Source organism: Mus musculus, chromosome X (genome assembly GCF_000001635.26).
Source record: "Mus musculus strain C57BL/6J chromosome X, GRCm38.p6 C57BL/6J".
NCBI lineage: Eukaryota > Metazoa > Chordata > Mammalia > Rodentia > Muridae > Mus > Mus musculus.
Genome location: NC_000086.7, coordinates 167,330,679 through 167,350,227, shown reverse-complemented (window position 1 = coordinate 167,350,227; position 19,549 = coordinate 167,330,679). Strand labels below are relative to the sequence as shown.

The 19,549-nt window shown below is 40.6% G+C and overlaps 1 protein-coding gene across 2 annotated transcripts in view; it reads left to right on the top strand.

The window, feature by feature from the left end:
- Prps2 (phosphoribosyl pyrophosphate synthetase 2) overlaps positions 1–3,908 on the top strand; it is a 36,553-nt gene extending 32,645 nt beyond the window's left edge. For both annotated transcript variants that reach the window (NM_026662.5, NM_001313758.1), the window contains exon 7: positions 1,230–3,908. In NM_026662.5, the coding sequence (NP_080938.1) occupies positions 1,230–1,322 (93 nt within the window). In that variant the 3' untranslated portion in view covers positions 1,323–3,908. The remainder of the gene's footprint in view (positions 1–1,229) is intronic.
- The last annotated feature ends 15,641 nt before the right edge of the window (positions 3,909–19,549 follow it).

The following is a 19,549-nucleotide window of genomic DNA, read 5'->3' as shown; positions in this document are numbered from 1 at the left end:
CATAGCATGCATGAGTTTGGGTGTTCCAGTCTCAGCACCAAATAAAGTAGTTGTGGTGATGGTGCACACCTATAATCCCTGCACTCAAGGAGATGGATATAGTAAGATCAAGCACTCAGAGTCATCCTCAAATTCAAAGTCATCCTAGGAGGGATGAGGCATTATCTCTTTAAAAAAAAAATGTCAAAAGGAAAGAGGAAATGATCTATGTAGGGTGGTACGTGGAAGGTGCAGGAGTATCATGAGACCAACCTGAGCTACACAGAATCTTGTCTCACAAACAAAATGAAATAGCCACTGGGACCAATGGTAGACTGAGAGAAAGAAAAGAAATGGCAAATGAATAAAATCACAAAATAAAAACAATAAGAGTAGAAAAATAGCTTGATGTAGCACTTGCCTAGCATGGCCAACAGTGAAAAACAAAGTTGAACATAGACTTACTCTATAGGCCAACAACTCTATCCCTAGGTAAATAGTCTCCTGAAAATGGAGTGTGGGCAGGTCAACTGGCTGTACTAAGCATATATAGTGAGCTACTTCTTCATGCCCCTCCTGACTATATGCCACTTAAATGTGGAAGGAGAAAACTGACTCTGCAAAATTGTCTTCTGGCCTCCATATGCATGCTGTGGTACATGTGTGCCCAGCCACACATATCACACACACACACACACACACACACACACACACAAAACTAATGATGATGATGATGATGACAGTAAATAAAAGAATTTTTAAAATCTCATTCATTAGTATTCCAAATTGAGATGTAGCCAAGTAAAAAGGTAGCTTGTATAAGATTTGCTTTATATTCTATGAAAAACATTGCCGTGTTTTATAAATGGATGCTAGGATTATAGTAAAAACTTAAGAAATAAAAAATGAAAGTTATAACATAGAAAAAGCAGATTTGCTATATTTTCTAGAGTAAAACCTCTGCAAATGAATAAGAAAACTAAGTTTTAAACAACCAGTATCCCGAGAAGGGACCATCTGTTGTGGGTAGCAGCACCCCTGAGTGTTCACACTGAAAATCTTCCCAAGAGCGATAGTTGGCTCAGCTGGCTGTGCTGTCTTTGAAGCTAAAACCCACAGTTGTTTGTTGTTCCCCAAAGAAATGACTGAAGGAGGTTTGACAAAAAACATACCATATACATTCTGGCTTTTCAGCTTTTAAAGAAATAGAACTGACTCCCTGTCTTTTGTGTTTTCCCTGTGTTATTCAGGTGATTGACATTTCGATGATCCTGGCTGAAGCCATTCGAAGAACCCACAATGGGGAATCCGTGTCCTATCTGTTCAGCCATGTCCCACTGTAGTCTGGATTGGAATATTGAAGATGGAGCAAGCCTCCTCCAACTTCTCACTGTCTTTGTCTGCCTGCTGTTTTAGAATTAGGACTCCGCAATTCTAGGATGATCACTGGCAAAAGCATCTGATCTGTGTCCACTCTAAGAGCCCTCTGTCTCTCCTTCTAAAGCTCAAGACTACTACTTTCCAGTCCTGGGGGAGGGCAGAGAAAGGTGGTGGTTATTTGGTCGTTAATTGAACTGGTGTCAATGAGAACTCATCTTTTCCCTCGTTCTTTTTTAGTACTTTGAGGTAACAACTTTTAAGCCTAAAATCCCATTGTGGAAATTTGTCATACATACATTTTGAGGATGCCAAAGGTGATTTCAAATGAAAGCCTTCTGTGTAAATATATAATAATGCCTGTGGATATTTGGGGGGAAATCCTAAATAACCTTTATGTCAGAGAGAACCTTGGAAAATTTATACTATCATGAATTTTGAAATTTTGTTGTTTTTTTCTTAATGATAACTGGGTTTATTTTATTGCCCTTTATCAGGACTGAATTTTATTGGGCCTAAGATAGCCACTGACATACTGACTTTTCTTAGTAGATATTAGACATATTAAAGACAATATAAGGCTGTATCATTTTTTAATTGCCACTTTGAAGATATATCATAAATGACAACTTACCGGAAACTCCCAAATTATGATCAGTGATCACTGATTTGGCTACCATTTCAGGCTGTAGTCAATGAGTTTGTGACCACGTTGATGCACAACTTTGTCTATCCCAGGGGAATTTCTCTTTAGAATGTAGCTCATGTCCTATCACCTTATTCTCAGACGTTAACAATAGCCTTTACTTTCCACATTCCCCAATAGTTTCTTGTTGTAGATGTCCACCAAAAGAAAGGCTCCTTGAAACCCCCTCACATATTTTAGGTTGATTATTATTTTATTTTTTCACATACATAAAATGGGGAGGATTTAAGAGTGCCACCAAATACACTTATTCAAACAGAGCTTACTGAGCTTGAGTTAAATGTCCTTTGGCCCTTTGTCATCAGAAGAACTCCATCTCTAATGACTAGTTAGCATCTCTAAAGCTGCTAAAATGTAGACAGGAGAGGGTTGCAAAACAGTGGAGGCAAAAGTAAATAGCTGTTCCATTAAAATAAACTTCAAAGAAATGCTTCAGAAAGCATTGTGAAGAAGAATCTCATTGTGGGTGGCATTCTTGATAAAATGATCTTTTAGTGAAGTGTGGAGGTCTGTGCCCGTAATCCCAGCACTTTAAAACTAATGCAGGAAGAGTACCACAAGTTTAAGGCCAGCCTAGGCTACACAGTGAGTTCCAGCTCAGCTTGGCCTGGAGAGCTGAGACTGTGTGTCATAAAACACAAACAAACAAAAGGCATCAGTAAGTGCACAACCTATCATTTTCCTTCTCACAAAGAAGAGGATTTGCCTGTGTACCTAAAGCTTAGGAATGCTTAAAAAAAAATCCCCCCCCCCTTGCTGAGTATTGTAGATAAATTCCCAGCCCTAAATTTTGCAGGTAAGAAATTCCTATCCATCTGAGTAGCACACTCAACCAGCACTCTGGAACAGCAGAGGAGCAGAAGTCAAATCAATGTTACAAAGTATAATTTATGTTCCTATAGAGACTGGCATTTTGATAATACCTTATTTGTAACTGTTCTGAAGAAAGTGGTTCCTATAACCTGGGATGCTCAGCTCTGTGGTACAGTCTGTCTCAGGCTTGGTTAGACATGTGTCAAAACTTGTTTGAGATGATGCAGCTGTTACTTGTGATAAATGTGCGATGTCTTAATTTCTTGGGTTTTATGGCTGTGCTGAAGACATTCTTGTGCATACCCACATGGAGATAGCTCAGTGTGTGTGTGTGTGTGTGTGTGTGTGTGTGTGTGTGTGTGTGTACATGTCCCAAAGCATTGGCATGACAAAAGCCAGTTGGTAATCATTTTATCTAAGATATTTAAAGCTTAATGTGTACCATGGATCTTAAAATAAGAATCTTCAGTTTTAAAACCCTGTCATAAAAATCTGCCTGGCTGTCCTCTGAATTTGAGAACCAATTGTTTCTGTCCTTACTTGGCCTGAGTTAGTATTTTAAAGTACCTCTGAATACATTTGTGAACTAATTAGACTGGACTGGGCCTTATACAGTGGAAATATGGTTTTAAATATTGGTTTCAGTTTGGCTAAAATGACGAAGGCTGCCTCATGAGCAGCCTTATTTCAGAACTTTCTTGTTCCTTGCTGCTTGTGGTAAAGAAACATAATGGAAATTACCAAATAGATCAGCTCTGTCCAACTCTATGTAAGGAGAGCATGTTAGTCATATCTACCCAAAAAGGGGAGCCAGGAAATAGTGAATATACCAAAGTTGTTTATCCTCCACATAATTTTATTAGTTTACTTATAGATGTTCATATGCTAACTTTCCTTTGTTAGATACAATGTCGACTAAATTCAGGACATTTCTTGCAGCGCTTGCCCTGGTTTTAGAGACTAGAGAATTTTGAGATCTGGTGCCATTTACTAAGACATTTCAATAAAATCATGCTGACTACTTTCTTTCATAGTTCTTGTCATCCTTTTGGAATTCTGGTTTTGGATGAAATGATCTGCTGATGAAGTGCCTGAGAATGTTCATTACTATAAGTTAACCATCCAGTTTGCAAAAGGAGAGGAAAGCCAGAAATAATTAAAATGTCCTCTTCACGACTTTTTCTTTGTGAAGGACTTATTGGCTATCTTCTCTCACAAGGCATCATCGATGCTCCACAGAGCACATCCAAATTGATCATTCTAGAGACTATCTTTCAAATTAAAGACCAGGAGTGGGGAGATGGTACCTGCCACCAAGCTGACCTGAGTTTAGTCCCTGGGACCCACATGGTGGGAGGAGAGAGTTGTCTTCTAACCACCACATGGAAATGTAGAATGCAAATGCCCACCTCCACACACCCTTATATCCATGCATTGCTACAGTGTATTATACATACAATTATCTAAAAAGTAGAGAAACTCATTATCCATGTATTGGAACAGTCCAAACTTAAGTGCAGACTGCATAGAAGTTGTCCACATGCTTTGTTTTAAAGGATGCCCAAAAGGGTTTCTGTCCTTTTAGAACATGCCCCCTCACACCCTGTTCTGTGATGCTTTAAATTTTGCTTGTGGGAACAAAATAATTGCATGTCCCTGTTGTGCGAATGTGTGTATCTGCCCATCTGTCTGTGTACATGTTCATGTGTGAGCGTGGATGTGAATGCCAGAGGTTGAGCTCTCCTCAGCTCTCCCCTGCCTTATTTATTTATTTATTTGTTTATTTATTTATTTATATTTATTTGACATCATCTCTCACCGAACCTGGAGCTCACGAATTTGGCTCTACTAGCTGGCCAGTGAGCTCTGGAAATCTTCTGTCTCCAGTGCTAGGATTAACAGGCAAACTGCTACCACACCGTTTTTTACATGGGTTCTGGGGACACAAACTCAGGTCCTCATGCTTCTGTGCGGCGCGTGCCTTATAGACTGTGCCAGTTCTCTAGCCTCAGGACAAGATACACAGTTATTTTCTTGGATGTATGAGAAATGCTTGAGTGAAAGTGACACCCAAAGAAAGGCCTTAAAAATCACCAGACAGCCAGGCATGGAGTACATGCCTTGACTCCCAGTACTCAAGAGGTGAAGGCAGACTGATCTCAAGGCCAGATCGGTCTACATAGTGAGCTCCAGGACAGCCAAGGCTACAAACATGGGTTGCTATCTTGGAAAACAAGCAAGCAAAACTACTATGCATTATAAAGAACTGTCACCAGGTCTGTGAGGAAAGAACACCATAAGGTCACTTAAAAGGAGATTTACTGCAAAAGAGAGGTTTACAGTGGTGCCCAAGAATGCTGCCCCATCTTGGAAGTGTTTCATTCCTCATAGAAGTCCCCTCTAATCCACCCATGAACTCCAGGCATCAGACCAAATGAAGTAGAGATAGTTGAAGGCTGTGAAATTTGGAGTGTTGAATCTAGTCAGGAGTTTAGTAAGGGCTTAGTGAAGGTACCACTGCTAGAAGTGGTCATCTGCCGTAGAATTGTCCAGAATGCAATATCCATTTTCCAGCACAGACTGAGTGGTTCATGGTGTGTTTGAAGGGGGAATAGCCAATGTAGATGGGGGCTTGGAGTAGAAACATGACCATATCCTTCATCTAAATTGTGTGTATAAGTCAACAAACTACTTAAAACTGATGAGCTTATAGACCTTGTGGGTCTAGGCAGATGACTCAGCACTTAAGACTGCTTGATATGCAAGTATGAGGGCCCAAGGTCAAATTCCTAGCTTGTTTATAAGAAACCAGATGTGGCCACTCCAGCACTCTAAGGAGTGGATACAAGAAGGTAATGGGGCTTTGCTGGCTGCCAGCCTAGCTCAAGATTCAGTAACCTGTCTTAAAGGGATAAATCCGTGACAGAGCAGGACACTTGATCTCACACAGACAAATGATCAGATTTTACCCTAACTTTAAATTTTAGAGCAGCCATTGTAACTATATCTTCAAATGGGTCAAAGACAGGAAGAAGAGAGGCAGTCATTAGTTTTGCGGGTGTTTAACCTAAAATGGGATACAACTTCCTTGCCTACCACTATAGGAGTAAGTACTTGGTTTTCTCACATGCTTGTCTGAGCCAAAGGTAGCGCTGAGGCAATAACAAGTAGCTGCATGTGGGAAACACTCCTAGTGGGCTGCAGAAGTGGCAGGTAGGGTAGGGATGAACTTGTGACCATGGAGATGCTGCCCCGCCAAGGCCTTGTACAAGCTGGTTGTGCTCCAGGCTTTTGTCACCATCCTATGAGAGGTACAGTTGAAAGGGATGCCCAGTTGAGTTCTGTGGCCAAAAGATAAAACAGCTAAACTGATTTCACAGTTTAAAAGTGTGATAAAATGAGAAATGAGAATGCCTGAAGAAGGAAAGCCGTGGGAAGTGCCCTCAATTAAGAATGTGGCAAACTGGAGTCTGATCCTGACATGTGTCAGGACATGTGACTTGACCTCATGACAAGTGTCAGTAGTCCTGTGAGACTTGAATGTCTGTGCAAAACTCATATAAGGGAAGATCATTACCAATGCCCCAGCAATTTTATCATTCTAGGTATAGTTGAAATAGTTGGACCCACTGAAGACTGTGGTTCCAGTAAGGGATGATAGAAAGTTACTTCTCTGCCTTCCTCTATTGAGTGGCCAACTCATTTTGGTTTGTCTGGGACTTTGCAGTGTAGGTCTGATATCTCTGGAAGCACTTCAGTGCTGAGAAACCTGGGACAATTGATTGCCATAGTGCCCTTTCTTTTAAGGTGGGAAGTTATGGGCTCCCAGGACTATTGTTTACATATGGAAATACATGTAGCTGCTGCAGATGGAAGGTGGAAGTTATTCTAAATGTGCTAGGTATATTGTTTGGAAGAGGATATGTATGCATTGAACATACAGGTGAAGGAACCAGGCTGTCGGGTACACAATTACAAGGTGTATGTGTGTTTGTGTGTGTGTGTGTGTGTGTGTGTGTGTGTGTGTGTGTGTGTGTGCATCTGCCTGAAGTAAAAATGGGAATCTGAGTGTACTAAACTGTCTACTATGTTTGCATGGCTAAATAGTAGGCAATGGTGGTGGTTTTAATGAGAATGGCTCCCATAGGCTTATATATTTAAGTGCTTGGTCCCCAGTTGGTGGAACTGTTTAGGAAGGAAGAAGAGGTATGGCTTAGTTGGAAGAAGTTATCACTGGTGGTAAACTTTGAGGTTTGAAAAGCTCCTGCCATTTCAACATTCCCAGTCTCTCTCTCTCTCTCTCTCTCTCTCTCTCTCTCTCTCTCTCTCTCTCTCCCCTCCCTCCCTCTATCCCTCCCCCCTCTCTCCCTCCCTCCCTCCCTCCCTCCCTTCCTCCTTCTGCCTCCATGGTGATCATGGACTCCCCCTCTGAAACTGTAGGCCCCCATTAAATGCTTTCTTCTATAAGTTACCTGGGTCATGATATCTTTTCACAGAAACAAAAAAAAATAACTATGACAGCATTCATTAATCATATTTAATAAGTTCAAGGAGAATAAATATTTAAAATGATCAATATTATCAATGGATAAAGAATGATTTATATCCAAATGAATACTTGTTTTAGAACTTTTTCTTAGCATATTAGACTTTCTCATATTTAATGTTCTAAAAGTATGAACTGGGGTATGGTTCAGTTGATAGGTGCTTGCCTAGCATGCAGAAAGCCTTGGGTACAAGCTCTGTAAATCCACAATCAGGTATGATGGAACAGGAGACATGTCTGTAATTGCAGGATATAGGAGGCTAATTAAGAGGATAAGAAGTTCAAGGCCACTTTTGGTTACATAGTAAATTTCACGTACCCCTGGGCTACATGAAACCCTGTCATAAAAAATTTAATAACACAACATTTATAAATGTGAAGTATTAAAAAGGGGGAAAAGGTTTCTAATATAGCATGTTCCAGAACAGCTAGGACTACATAAAAAGACCCTGTCTCCAAGCAACAGCAGCAACAACAATAATAGTAAATAAGACAAGGTTTATGGGTATGTGTGAGTGTCTTCATGTATATATGGCATCAACTGCCTGCCTGGTGGCCTTGGAGGCCAGAAGAACGCATCAGATCCCCTGGAACTGGGTTTATGAACAGTTGTGAGCTGCTGATGTGGGGTTGGGAGCTACACCTAGGTCTTCAGCACAAGCAGCAAGGGCTCTGAACAATTGGCCAATTTATCTAGTCACTGTGTAGTGTTGTTTTGCTTTGTTTTTGTTTACGAAGCAAAGTTCTCAGTATTTTGTGCAGGCTGCGTGGGAACTAGTGAACTTCCTGTCTCTGCCTCCAGAATCCTGAGATTGCACAGTGCACTTCAGTGCCTAGCTGAGGCTTCGTGGTCATTGATGATTACAATTCAGCATCCTTCAAAGAATCAGAAACAACAGATCTTGATGTATTGATTCCCTTACAGGGATATTATAGAAATCCCAAGAGGTGGGTTATTAGCTTCATGGTTTCTAATGGACTATGCTTCTCAGTATTCATGTCATTATGGACTGACAGCCTTCCCATATTGAGTTTGGCCTTGGGTAACAAATAAAATACTATCAAGCACGAGGTAAGCAAATATGTAGTATATGCTGGTACACCAGAGCTAGTTTCTCTTAAAATAGTTGCTGTTAGGATCTAGCCACCATAACAAGAAGTCCGAGTTATACACATTGAAAGAGAAGTGATCAGGTAGCCAAAGCAGCTAGAATACAGGTCTGGCCCCAACAGGCCCATCTCCTTGTTTCCCAAACTCCTGCCCAGAAGCAATAGATAGAGGGACTCCTGAAAGACCACAACTGTGACCAACTGAAAAGCTCACAGCACATCTGTGACCAACACTGGAATTAGGAACAAACTGGTGCTGTGTTAATACCCTAAGATTTGTGTTGGTTTTTACACATCAGCAGATAAGCAAAATATGACCTTATGCAAAATGAGTTGGATCATCAAATATGGGAAAGAAATCCTTAAACTCAGAACTCAGAACTGGACAAATTGCTACAGTCCTGGCTGATTCCATAACGTGCAGTGAAGTATGAAGGTGAACCATTGAATGAAGACTCGAGGTCCTGGAGAGAGCGCTTGGCAGTTAAGAGCACACACATTCTTGCAGAGGCCCTTGGTTCAGGTTGCAGCACCAATGCTGGGTACCTAACAACCACATGTGACTCCACTTGCAGGGCCTCCTATTGCTAGCTCCTGGCCTCCCACATAACACTCATGTGCACAAACCTGGCATATACACATAATGAAAAAAATTAAAAAGATAGGAGTCTGGCTTATTGATAAATCTATTTTTCTCTAAGGATTAGCTTCCTTCTGGGCAAATGAGGGTTAAGAGCTGCTGCCTCCCAGCTCTTCTGTGTTTACATTTACATGGGTGATGGTACCTCTGATTCCATGGAGGTGGCAACAGGATGAAGACAGTGCTTGAAAGGCAAACCGAAGCATAACAGTTTTCAAAGGGTTGAGTCCAATAAACAAGATGTTATACCTCAGAAGCTCCAAGCCAGAGTGACTCAGGAACTCTACAGAAGGAACACAAAGAAGAGACAAAAGTTCTGTAGGATAACCACCAAAATAAAGGAATGTAACTGTTTGGCTGGTTAAACATTAACAAAACTGCTTGGCTTAATTGGAAATGTATTGACTACTTCTCATTGAATAAGCTTAAGTTCTCACTTTTAGGATTGTGGTCCCGATGGATCAAACCCACATTCATGTTCATGTTAGGCGATTAATTGCCCTGTCACTGTAATGTGGCCCTAAACCCTGATTTTCTTTAATATGTGCATTTTCAAGAAACAGCTAAGTTTCACCTATTATTGTCATTTCATCCCAAAATAGCCTTTCCTTTCTTTGAAACCAAGTCAACTAGCTACTCTATGATTTGTATCAGGGGCCTTCAAACATCTGTGCCTTCAGACTCATTTGGTGAACTCCCATTTGTATTTAGGACTAGCCTTCAGTCCTAAAGAAGATGTGTGTTATGTTAATTTGCATGCCCTGCCACAGTCTTCTTCACAGCACTTTCATTTCTTAGTAAAATGAAACTTAACCGAAGAACTAAGCATCAGGGTACTTCACATTGCAGTTTACAGGAGGCATAGCAAACAAAAGACAAAATTAATTATGACAATGGAGCTTTACAATTCTAAAAGAAATACACCATACATGAAGACTTGGGTAGTTTGTGTTCCTCTTTCATATCCTATTTGCAAAGAGCATGCTTAAGGTAACTGCAAATATTTCATATAGGAGATTATTGTGTTTTAAATATCCTAAGATATATCTAACTAATGAGGTCAAAACTCTGGAACTGTTATGAAAACAACGTGGTGTGTGAGTGTGTGTGTGTGTGTGTGTGTGTGTGTGTGCGCGTGTGTGTGTGTATGAGAGAGAGAGAGAGAGAGAGAGAGAGAGAGAGAGAGAGAGAGAGAACAAGGTCTTCTATTCATTGTATCCACTTGAGCGATTCAATTACCTAGTTTGTGTAGTTGGTCATCAGAAAATAATTTCTTCAGCTTTAAGAAAGCATGTATTACTGTAGCTCTTCTCTTTCTAAATGATTTTTAATTACACTATATATATTTCCTCCTTTCCTCCATCCAATTTCTCTGATGAACCCCCTCTTGTTTTCTCTTAGATGCATAGCTCCTTTATGTAAAATTGTTACATTCATACCTAAATACATAGATACAACCTGCTTAATCTGTCCAATGTTACCTTGTATGTATATAATCTCAGAGCTTGCATAGCCAAGTGGAGTTTCTTCCCTAGGGAAAACTATTTTTTCCACTCTTCACATTCCCCCTGTTGCTTAAAATTCTTTATCTAGGCTCTGCAAGTTTTCCCCTTTAATATTGATGTCATCATGGTTGTTTGGGTCTTGCTTAGGCATACATGGTGATGAAAATTCATAGGTGTAGTCTCTCTAAAGTCTCTCTCTCTCTTTCTCTCTCTGTCTCTCCTCTTCTCTCTCCCGCCCTGCCTCTCTCCCTCCCTTCCTTGCCTTTCCTTTTTTATTTCCTTCCTATCCCCCCCCAATACTTTTGAAATATCTTACACTGTAGCCCAGACTAGCCTTGAACTCAAAATGCTCCTGCCTTGGCCTCCTGAGCTCAGTGACGATAATCATACATTACTATAACAGGTTTCAGGTATGCTTTTCTGAACCACATAGGTGTTCACTTCTGGACCAAGTACAAAAACTGGAAGTCACTCAGACCTAGGGCTTTGTCCCTAGACATAACTTTGTTCAGTTACCGCTCTGGGTATGGTTCAATTATGACTTTCCATCCAGGTTTTAATTTCTAGATTAAAATATAACCCTCAAATAGCACAGACAGACAAAATGTAGGATATCCAATTAAATGGGAATTTTAGATAAGCAACAGATACTTTTTATATAGAAGTATGTCTCAATTTGCTTAATTTGGGCAATTCTGCACTAAATGTTTCCTAACTGGGGGCTGTTTCGTAACTGTGTTGTGTCTACATATACAAGGAAAGAGACTTAGAAGAGAAAACATGAAGCGTTGTAAAGAGCAAGAAGCCTATACTCACAAAAATAGATCTCTCCCTTCTCAATCCAATGACTTCTCTTGCGTTAACTCCACTGCAGAATATTTAGCCAATGATATAGAACCCATCACTCAAACTAGGAGCACCAACTCATGCTACAGAAGACTTTCCCCATGCCTAGAATTTTTGTGCTGTTGTGAACTCTGTCTTCCAGGTATGGCATGTCTGCTGCTGTCTTGAAATCAGAGCAGATGTGAGAATCCACATGACATTCTCACAAAACAGCCCATTCACATTCACTCATCAAGGAGGGCGCTCATGGGCTACACAAGATCTTCCTCTCCTCAATGATCTAGAAATTAACAATTGTCGGAGACAGAAGGACACTTCTTCAGTGGTATAGCTGTTCCTAAGTTGCTTGTGCTCCAGTAAGAAACCCTTCATCCATGTTTCTATAAACAACCCCAGTTACATTTATTCTTTCACCTGGGTAGCCTTGGGGTCAGTGGTTGCTTTAGTCTGTCATCAGTGCCCTGTAAGGTGTGGCTAGACTAATGCATAGCTCCCTGGGAAAAGTCATGTGAGAACTGTACTAAGTGGTTTGTGATGCCAACAATAAAAAAAAAAAAAAAAAACCTATGCTCTAGTTCCTCTTCTGTTGCTGTGATACAATGTTATGACCAATATCAAGTTGTGGGAGAAAAAGGTTTATTTGGCTTAAATTTCCAGGTCACAATCTATCATCGAAGGAGGACAGAGAAAGAACTCAAGCATCAATATGAAGCAGAAACCATGGAAGAATGCTGATGGCTGATCTGAGGCTCATGCTTAGCTTTCTTCTATAGTCCAGGAACACCCACCCAGGGAACAGTGCTGCTAACAGGGTTCTGATACCGCCAACATCAACTAACACTGAAGGCAATGCACCACAGACGTATGGCAATCTATCTAAGAAATGCTCAATTCAAACTCCCTTCTCGGATAACTCTAAGCTGTGTCAAGTTGACAGTCAAAATTAACCAGAACATTATCCATATGTCCATAATAAAGGAAAGATGAATCATACTGTAGACTGTTCAGGCCAAGGGATATTCTGTGGCTGTGATGAAAAGCTACAGAACTTATAGGATAGATGCTCTCCAGGTTAAAGTATAAAAGGAATTTCAACTAAAAAAGCCAAGAATTAAACAAAGCCCATGCTAGCAAATATAGTTTATAAGAAATGGGGATGCAACTATGTCTGAGATGCTGGAGAGCTGGCTCAGTGGGTAAGAGTGCTTGCTTTGCAAACATGAGGACCTGTGTAGGAAGCCGCCCTCACATTCGCCGTTGCAAGATGGCGCTGACATCCTGTGTTCTAAGTGGTAAACAAATAATCTGCGCATGTGCCAAGGGTAGTTTTCCACTACATGTGCTCTGCCTTCCCCGTGACGACAACTCGGCCGATGGGCTGCAGCCAATCAGGGAGTAATACGTCCTAGGCGGAGAATAATTCTCCTTAAAAAGGGACGGGGTTTCACCATTCTCTCTCTTGCTTTTGCTCTTGTTCTTGCTCTCTTGCTCTCTGGCTCCTAAAGATGTAAGCAATAGAGCTCTTGCTCTCTTGCTCTCTGGCTCCTGAAGATGTAAGCAATAAAGCTTTTGCCGCAGAAGATTCCGGTTTGTTGCGTCTTTCCTGGCCGGTCGCGAGAACGCGTGTAAGAGACCTGAGTTTCAATCTCCAGCACCTATGTAAAAATTTAGGCATGGCTGTGCATGCTTGTAACTGCAGAATTGTGAGACAGAAGCAGGCAGGTTCCAAAAGCTCCCTAGCCAGCCAGATAAGCTGGAATGGCAAACTTCAAATTCAGCGCCTTATCTCAAGACAATAAGGCCAAGAGAAACTGAGGATAACAACCAGTGTCCTGTTCTTGCCACTGTGAAATGTGAAAAAGGTCATTGCTTTGTATTTACCCAGGAGATTCATTCAACCCACTGTTCTGTTTATGTCTGTCCATCTGTCTGTCTGTCTGTCTTATCTTTTCTTTTTTTATTATTTATTTACATAAGTACTCAATTGATTTATTCACTATAAAAGCATTTTATGATTATTTTATGCTAAAACAGACACAGACCAATAGAATAGAATGGGGAACTCAGAAATAAAGCCACATAACTATGATTTCCTGATTATGGACAAATATATAAAAATTATACTTGAGAGGTTAAAAAAAAACAAAAAAAACCTCTATACAGATGGTTCTGGGAAAGCTAGATATCAATTTGCAGCAGAAGGCAAATAGATCTCCATGTCACACACTGTGCAAAGACCAACTCCAAATGGGTCAAAGACCTTAATGTAAGAGATGGACTTAGAGCTGGTAGAGAAAAAAAAAAAGGAGAGAACTCATTTTAAGACATCCTTATAGTCAAGAACTTTCTGGTCTAGAGAGATGGCAGAGCTGTTCAAAGGACTGGCTTCTCTTTCAGAGGACCTGGGTTTGATTCCCAGCACCCACATACCCCCTTACAATCACCTGTAATTCTAATTTCAACATTCTCTTCTGGCTTCTGTAGGCCACTAGGCAAGCAGGTACTATAAAGATATACAGGCAGCTTATATACATGCAATAAGAACTAAACATTTTAAAAAAGAAGTTTCTGAGTAGAGTTCTAGTTGTTAAGAAATAAAGCCAACAATTGATAAATAGGAATTTGTGAAATTAAAACAAACAAACAAACAAAGAACTAGTTCTGCACAGCAAAGGAAACAAAGAAAATCCATAGAGGAGGGAGAAATCTTTGTTAGCTAAACACCTGACATAGTGTACTGGCAAGTTTTGTGTCAACTTGACACAGGCTGGAGTTATCACAGAGAAAGGAGCTTCAGTTGAGGAAGTGCCTCCATGAGATCCAGCTGTAAGGCATTTTCTCAACTAGTGATCAAGGGAGGAGGTCCCCTTGTGGGTGGTGCCATCTCTGGGCTGGTAGTCTTGGTTCTATAAGAGAGCAGGCTGAGCGAGCCAGGGGAAGCAAGCCAGTAAAGAACATCCCTCCATGGCCTCTGCATCAGCTCCTGCTTTTTGACCTGCTTGAGTTCCAGTTCTGACTTCCTTTAGTGATAAACAGCAATGTGAAAATGTAAGCTGAATAAACCCTATCTTCCCCAACTTGCTTCATGGTCATGATGTTTGTGCGGGAATAGAAACCCTGACTAAGACACATAGGATTAACATCCAGAGGATACAAAGAACAAGAACTCAAGCAACTTAGTCAATAGTGGACTAATTGAATGAAAATAGGGCTATCAAAAAGTGAAATGCAAATAACCAGTCAAAATATGAAAAGGTACTCAATTTTGTTATCCACTGAGAAACAGAAATAAAAACTACATGGGATCCCACCTGATCCCTGTCAGAATGGACATTCTCAAGAAAACATACAGCAAAGAATAGGGAGAATAACAGCAAAAGGCAACCATTATCCACAGCTGACAGGAATGTGAACAAGCATTGTCACTATGATAAGCAATATAGAGATCCCCTCCTCAAGATAAACAAAACCAGACCAAAAAAAAAAAATCACCCAACCAACCAAAACAAAACTAGAACTATTATGTGGCCGACCTACACCATTTCTGAATATTTACCCAAAAAACTTCAAGTCAACATATTGCTGAGACACTTGAACATCAGCACTTACTGCAGTACTGTCCATAAAAGCCAAGTTGCGGAATCAACCAAGATGTCTATCAACAGAGGAGTGGCTAAAGGAAATGTGGGTATATATGCACAGTGTGATTTTTCTTTCAATTAATTATTAAAAAGAATGGAGTTGTGTCAATTGCAGGAAAAAGGATGCAACTAGAGATTATCATATTCAGGGAATTATATCAGTCCCAAAACAACAAATGTTGCAAGTTTTCTTTCCTTTATCCATCCCAGACTTTATGGACACATAGAATCACATGTGCACAGATGACTTGAATGTAGAAGTGAAACTATCTGGGCAACAAGGGGACTAATGGGAGGGGAAGGAAGGAGAAAGGGGATGGTAATGGAGGGTGAGGGTGAGTATGTACAAGTACCTTATACACTTGCAGCAGAAGTGAAGAAGAAAACAGATGCTTTACTGACTCTGAATGACACAGAAGGCTGCACTTGTTTAAACTAGTTAATTTAACCAGGTAGTGGCCTCGATAAGATTACTGGACACTTCAATCAATGAATCTGCCTGATGCTCTTTCTCTTAAGATTCGTACTTGTTTTGATATGTATGATCACTTTCATTATCAATAGAGAGCAATTTCTTAATCACCCATTATGAACTAGATTTGTGGGACTGTAATGCCATTGGGTAACTAAGAGATGTGAATCAAGGATAAATAGTAACACAAGGAGTCAGCATATAAAATATCATAATCTCTCAGGACCTTGGCATGGAAGTCCTAAATGCATTGTTTCTGATTGTACAGCATTATCTTTCTCTTTGTGGGTAATTTTAATTAGATTTTACTTTTAGTCTTTCATGGGCCCAGTTTTCCTTCCTTCCTTCTGTGCTTCCTTCCTCCCTCCCTTCCCACCCTCCTTCCTTTCCTCCCTCCTTCCTTCTATCATCCTTTTCTTCTTTGACAAAGCTTTTTCTTACACAGCTCAAGTTGGTCTAGAACTGACCTGCCTCCTAAGTACCAATATTACAGGCATGTGGCTGCTCCATCTTTTCAAGACACCAGATGTTGCCATTTGCTGTTGTCTGTATACTTAGAAGGACTTTCACACTTCAAAATTATAATTTCTCTATGGTTTCATTTCTTATTTTATTATGTTATGTGCATGAGTGTTTTGTCCATATACATGTATTCATAACCACATGCATGCCTGGTGCCCACCCGAATAGGTCAGAGGGAAGTACTTGGACTGGAGTTACAGATGATTGTGAACTTCTATGATGGTCCTGGAGATCGCAACCAGTTCTTCTGAAATAGCAGCCAGTGCTTTGATCCACTGCACCAACTCTCCAGCCCTCTTATGGCTTCTTTTCGTACTCTCAATAGGCTGTGTCTTGTGTTTAAAGACATTTTGGACTCTAAGAAAGGAATTGAGTGTAATAAATATCCTTACTGTTTTCTAAACTCCAGGCCAGTTGCCTGAGTCATCTGCGTAATCTCTTTTGCTATTGAAGTGACTTTAAGACCTCTATGTGAGCTGTTACCTAATTCTGGCTTAGCTGTTACACTTGCTAAGTTGGAGTCATGCTGCTTTAGCATTGCAGCATTGTGAAAATGGATTCATAGATCTAGGGGAGAAGCCTTCAACTTAGCATTTTTTCATTCATAATTACCTGGCTGTTCACCAATGTTATTTTACCCTACCAGATTCAAACGCAAAGTACTTGGTGATGTGCCTTTCATTATTCAAAAGAAGATGACATTCATGAATAATGTTGCCTCATATTATTAAATAAAAAGGCCTGACTCCCCCAAGTGCCCCATTTGAAGTCAATCTGGCAAGTTTCACATGAAATCCTGTTGGTATTTCATTAAGATTGCACAGCAACTACAAATCAATTTAAACAAAACTTGTATTTTTTTTCACAGTACTGTGGTCAATATATTTCATGTCACTTATGTGTTTACAGCTTCTACAGCCGTGACAGGAAACTGATAATCTAGTTCGTTTTAGAAACTGATGAGTTCAGCAGAGTGGATATATAGTTGGGCTGGATTTAAGGAAATCAGAAGGGATGACACAGCAGTTCAGAGAAGAGCATTCCCAGTCTGAACTCAAAGTAGCAAAGTCAAGGAGCACTTACTAACATTTAGTGGGGACAACACCATAGGAGAGACAAGAACATCAGTAGATAAGAGTTACAACCAATCCCAGCCAAATAGAGGGAAGAAGCTATGGAGAGAGAGAGACTCTATCCTATGTACAGCTATGACTTCTCTTTGCAGAAACCCAATCAGAAGGCAGCAGCTAGCAAGCTGTTGTTTGTATAGCTCAGGCTCCAACCTCCCTTATCTGTCACACCACCCACATTCCTTGCATGCTTTTCCTGTCATTTCTTCCCCGCCCCCCCCCACACACACACACTTTAGATTCTCCTGCTTTAATGGCCTCCCCCCCTTCCAGAACCAGTTCAGATCAGTTGTTCTTTCTATGTGAGAAGGCTGTTAATTTTTTTATATGGCCCCAGTTTTCCCTTGTTAGGGGCCATACTCACCAAAAGAAAATGTTAATTCCCTTAAAAAGCATTGCATACACTAGCAAGATTTTGCTGAAAAAAACCCGTGATATAGCTGTCTCTTGTGAGACTATTCTTGGGCCTAGCAAACACAAAAGTGGATGCTCACAGTCAGCTATTTGATGGATCACAGGGCCCCCAATGGAGGAGCTAGAGAAAGTACCCAAGGAGCTAAAGGGATCTGCAACCCTATAGGTGGAACAACAATATGAACTAACCAGTACCCCCCGGAGCTCGTGTCTCTAGCTGCATATGTATCAGAAGATGGCCTAGTCGGCCATCAGTGGAAAGAGAGGCCCATTGGTTTTGCAAACTTTATATGCCTAAGTACAGGGGAACACCAGGGTCAAGAAGTGGGAGTGGGGGGGGGGAGAGGAGAGTGGGGAGGGGGGACATGGGGGACTTTTGGGATAGCAGTGGAAATGTAAATGAAGAAAATACCTAATTAAAAAAAAGGGGAAAAAACATTAATTTTCATCATTGCTCATGAAAGGCAGAAGCAGAGGGTACCATCTGGCTTGTTTCAGTGGTAAGTTTATTTCTGGTGCTACTGGCATGCTACAGCAAATGAAGAAGAAAGTAGTTGCCATACTAGAAATCAGGATTTGTGTTAAACTCTCAGTCTCACAATATTGACTTCTGGTTCCTATAATTGAACAATACAATTTGGCTCCTCCTTACCACCACGGAGGACAACTCCAGTTCCAAGGACTCCAATGCCCTCTTCTGACCTCCTCAGGCACCAGACACACACAGCATATACAAACATCATGCCTTTATGCGAAACAATAATACACATAAAGGAAAATAAATACATCTAAAAATGTTTGATTTTCAGTATTTAATAACATAAATACAGATGCGTGTTTTAACATAACAAGCCCTTGGCAAATGTGGTCTACCTGTAGTTGCTATTTTCTCAGCTAACTAGGGATACTAATGCAGGCCAGCATGTTAACTCTGGTTATTATTAAGTGTTCTCTGGATGCTAATATCTGCATCTTCTTTCTTGGTTAAATTATAGGTATATTAATAACTTTAAACAAAGCTACAATAATTTAAGCTTGTCCACAAAAGGCTTCTATTATCAGTACAGGAGGGAATACTTCTCTTAGGGACACTCTGAGAAGCAAATAATTCTTTATATTCTCCAGAATGGAAGTATTGCTGATTTTTGGAAACTAAAGTGAGGGACCCAACTGGTAGCTTTAATACCACTCAAAAATCAGTGTCCCTTCAAACTGGACCAAAAACAATGCAAGATAAATCTTGACTCATTTCGAAGATATTTATAAAGCAGTGTCTCTCAACCTAAACCACACAGCCCCCTCCTGGCATACTCTCGAGTCTGTAGTTATCAGAAGTAGAAGAAGGCAGTGCTGTTGATTTCTAGAGAGATAGGGCACGAATGCTGCCAAACATCCTACAATATAACAAAATGTCAAAATGTCAAGATTGTCAATAGTGAGCTGGCGAGAGGCTCAGTGGAGAAGAGCACTTGCAGCACAAGTCTAAAGTTTGAATCCCCAGGACCCTAGTAATGTGATGATGATGGCAGAATGTCTCTAACCTCAGTACTATGCAGGGTAGAGATAGAAGGATTTCTAGGTTTAGTTGACCCCAGTCTAGCTTCAGATTCCGTAAGAGACTCTGTCTAAAAAGGGTACAGTAGAGAGTGACAGGGTGTGTACTTGAAATCCTCCTCTACACTCTTCACACACATGTACCTTCACAGATAACACGCACACACACACACACACACACACACACACACACACACACACACACACACACTAGTGGCAAAGTTATAAATCCCTGCTTTTAAACAAAAGGACAGGTTGCTTTATCAGGTTGTTTGGATTTAGAAATGTTGCCTC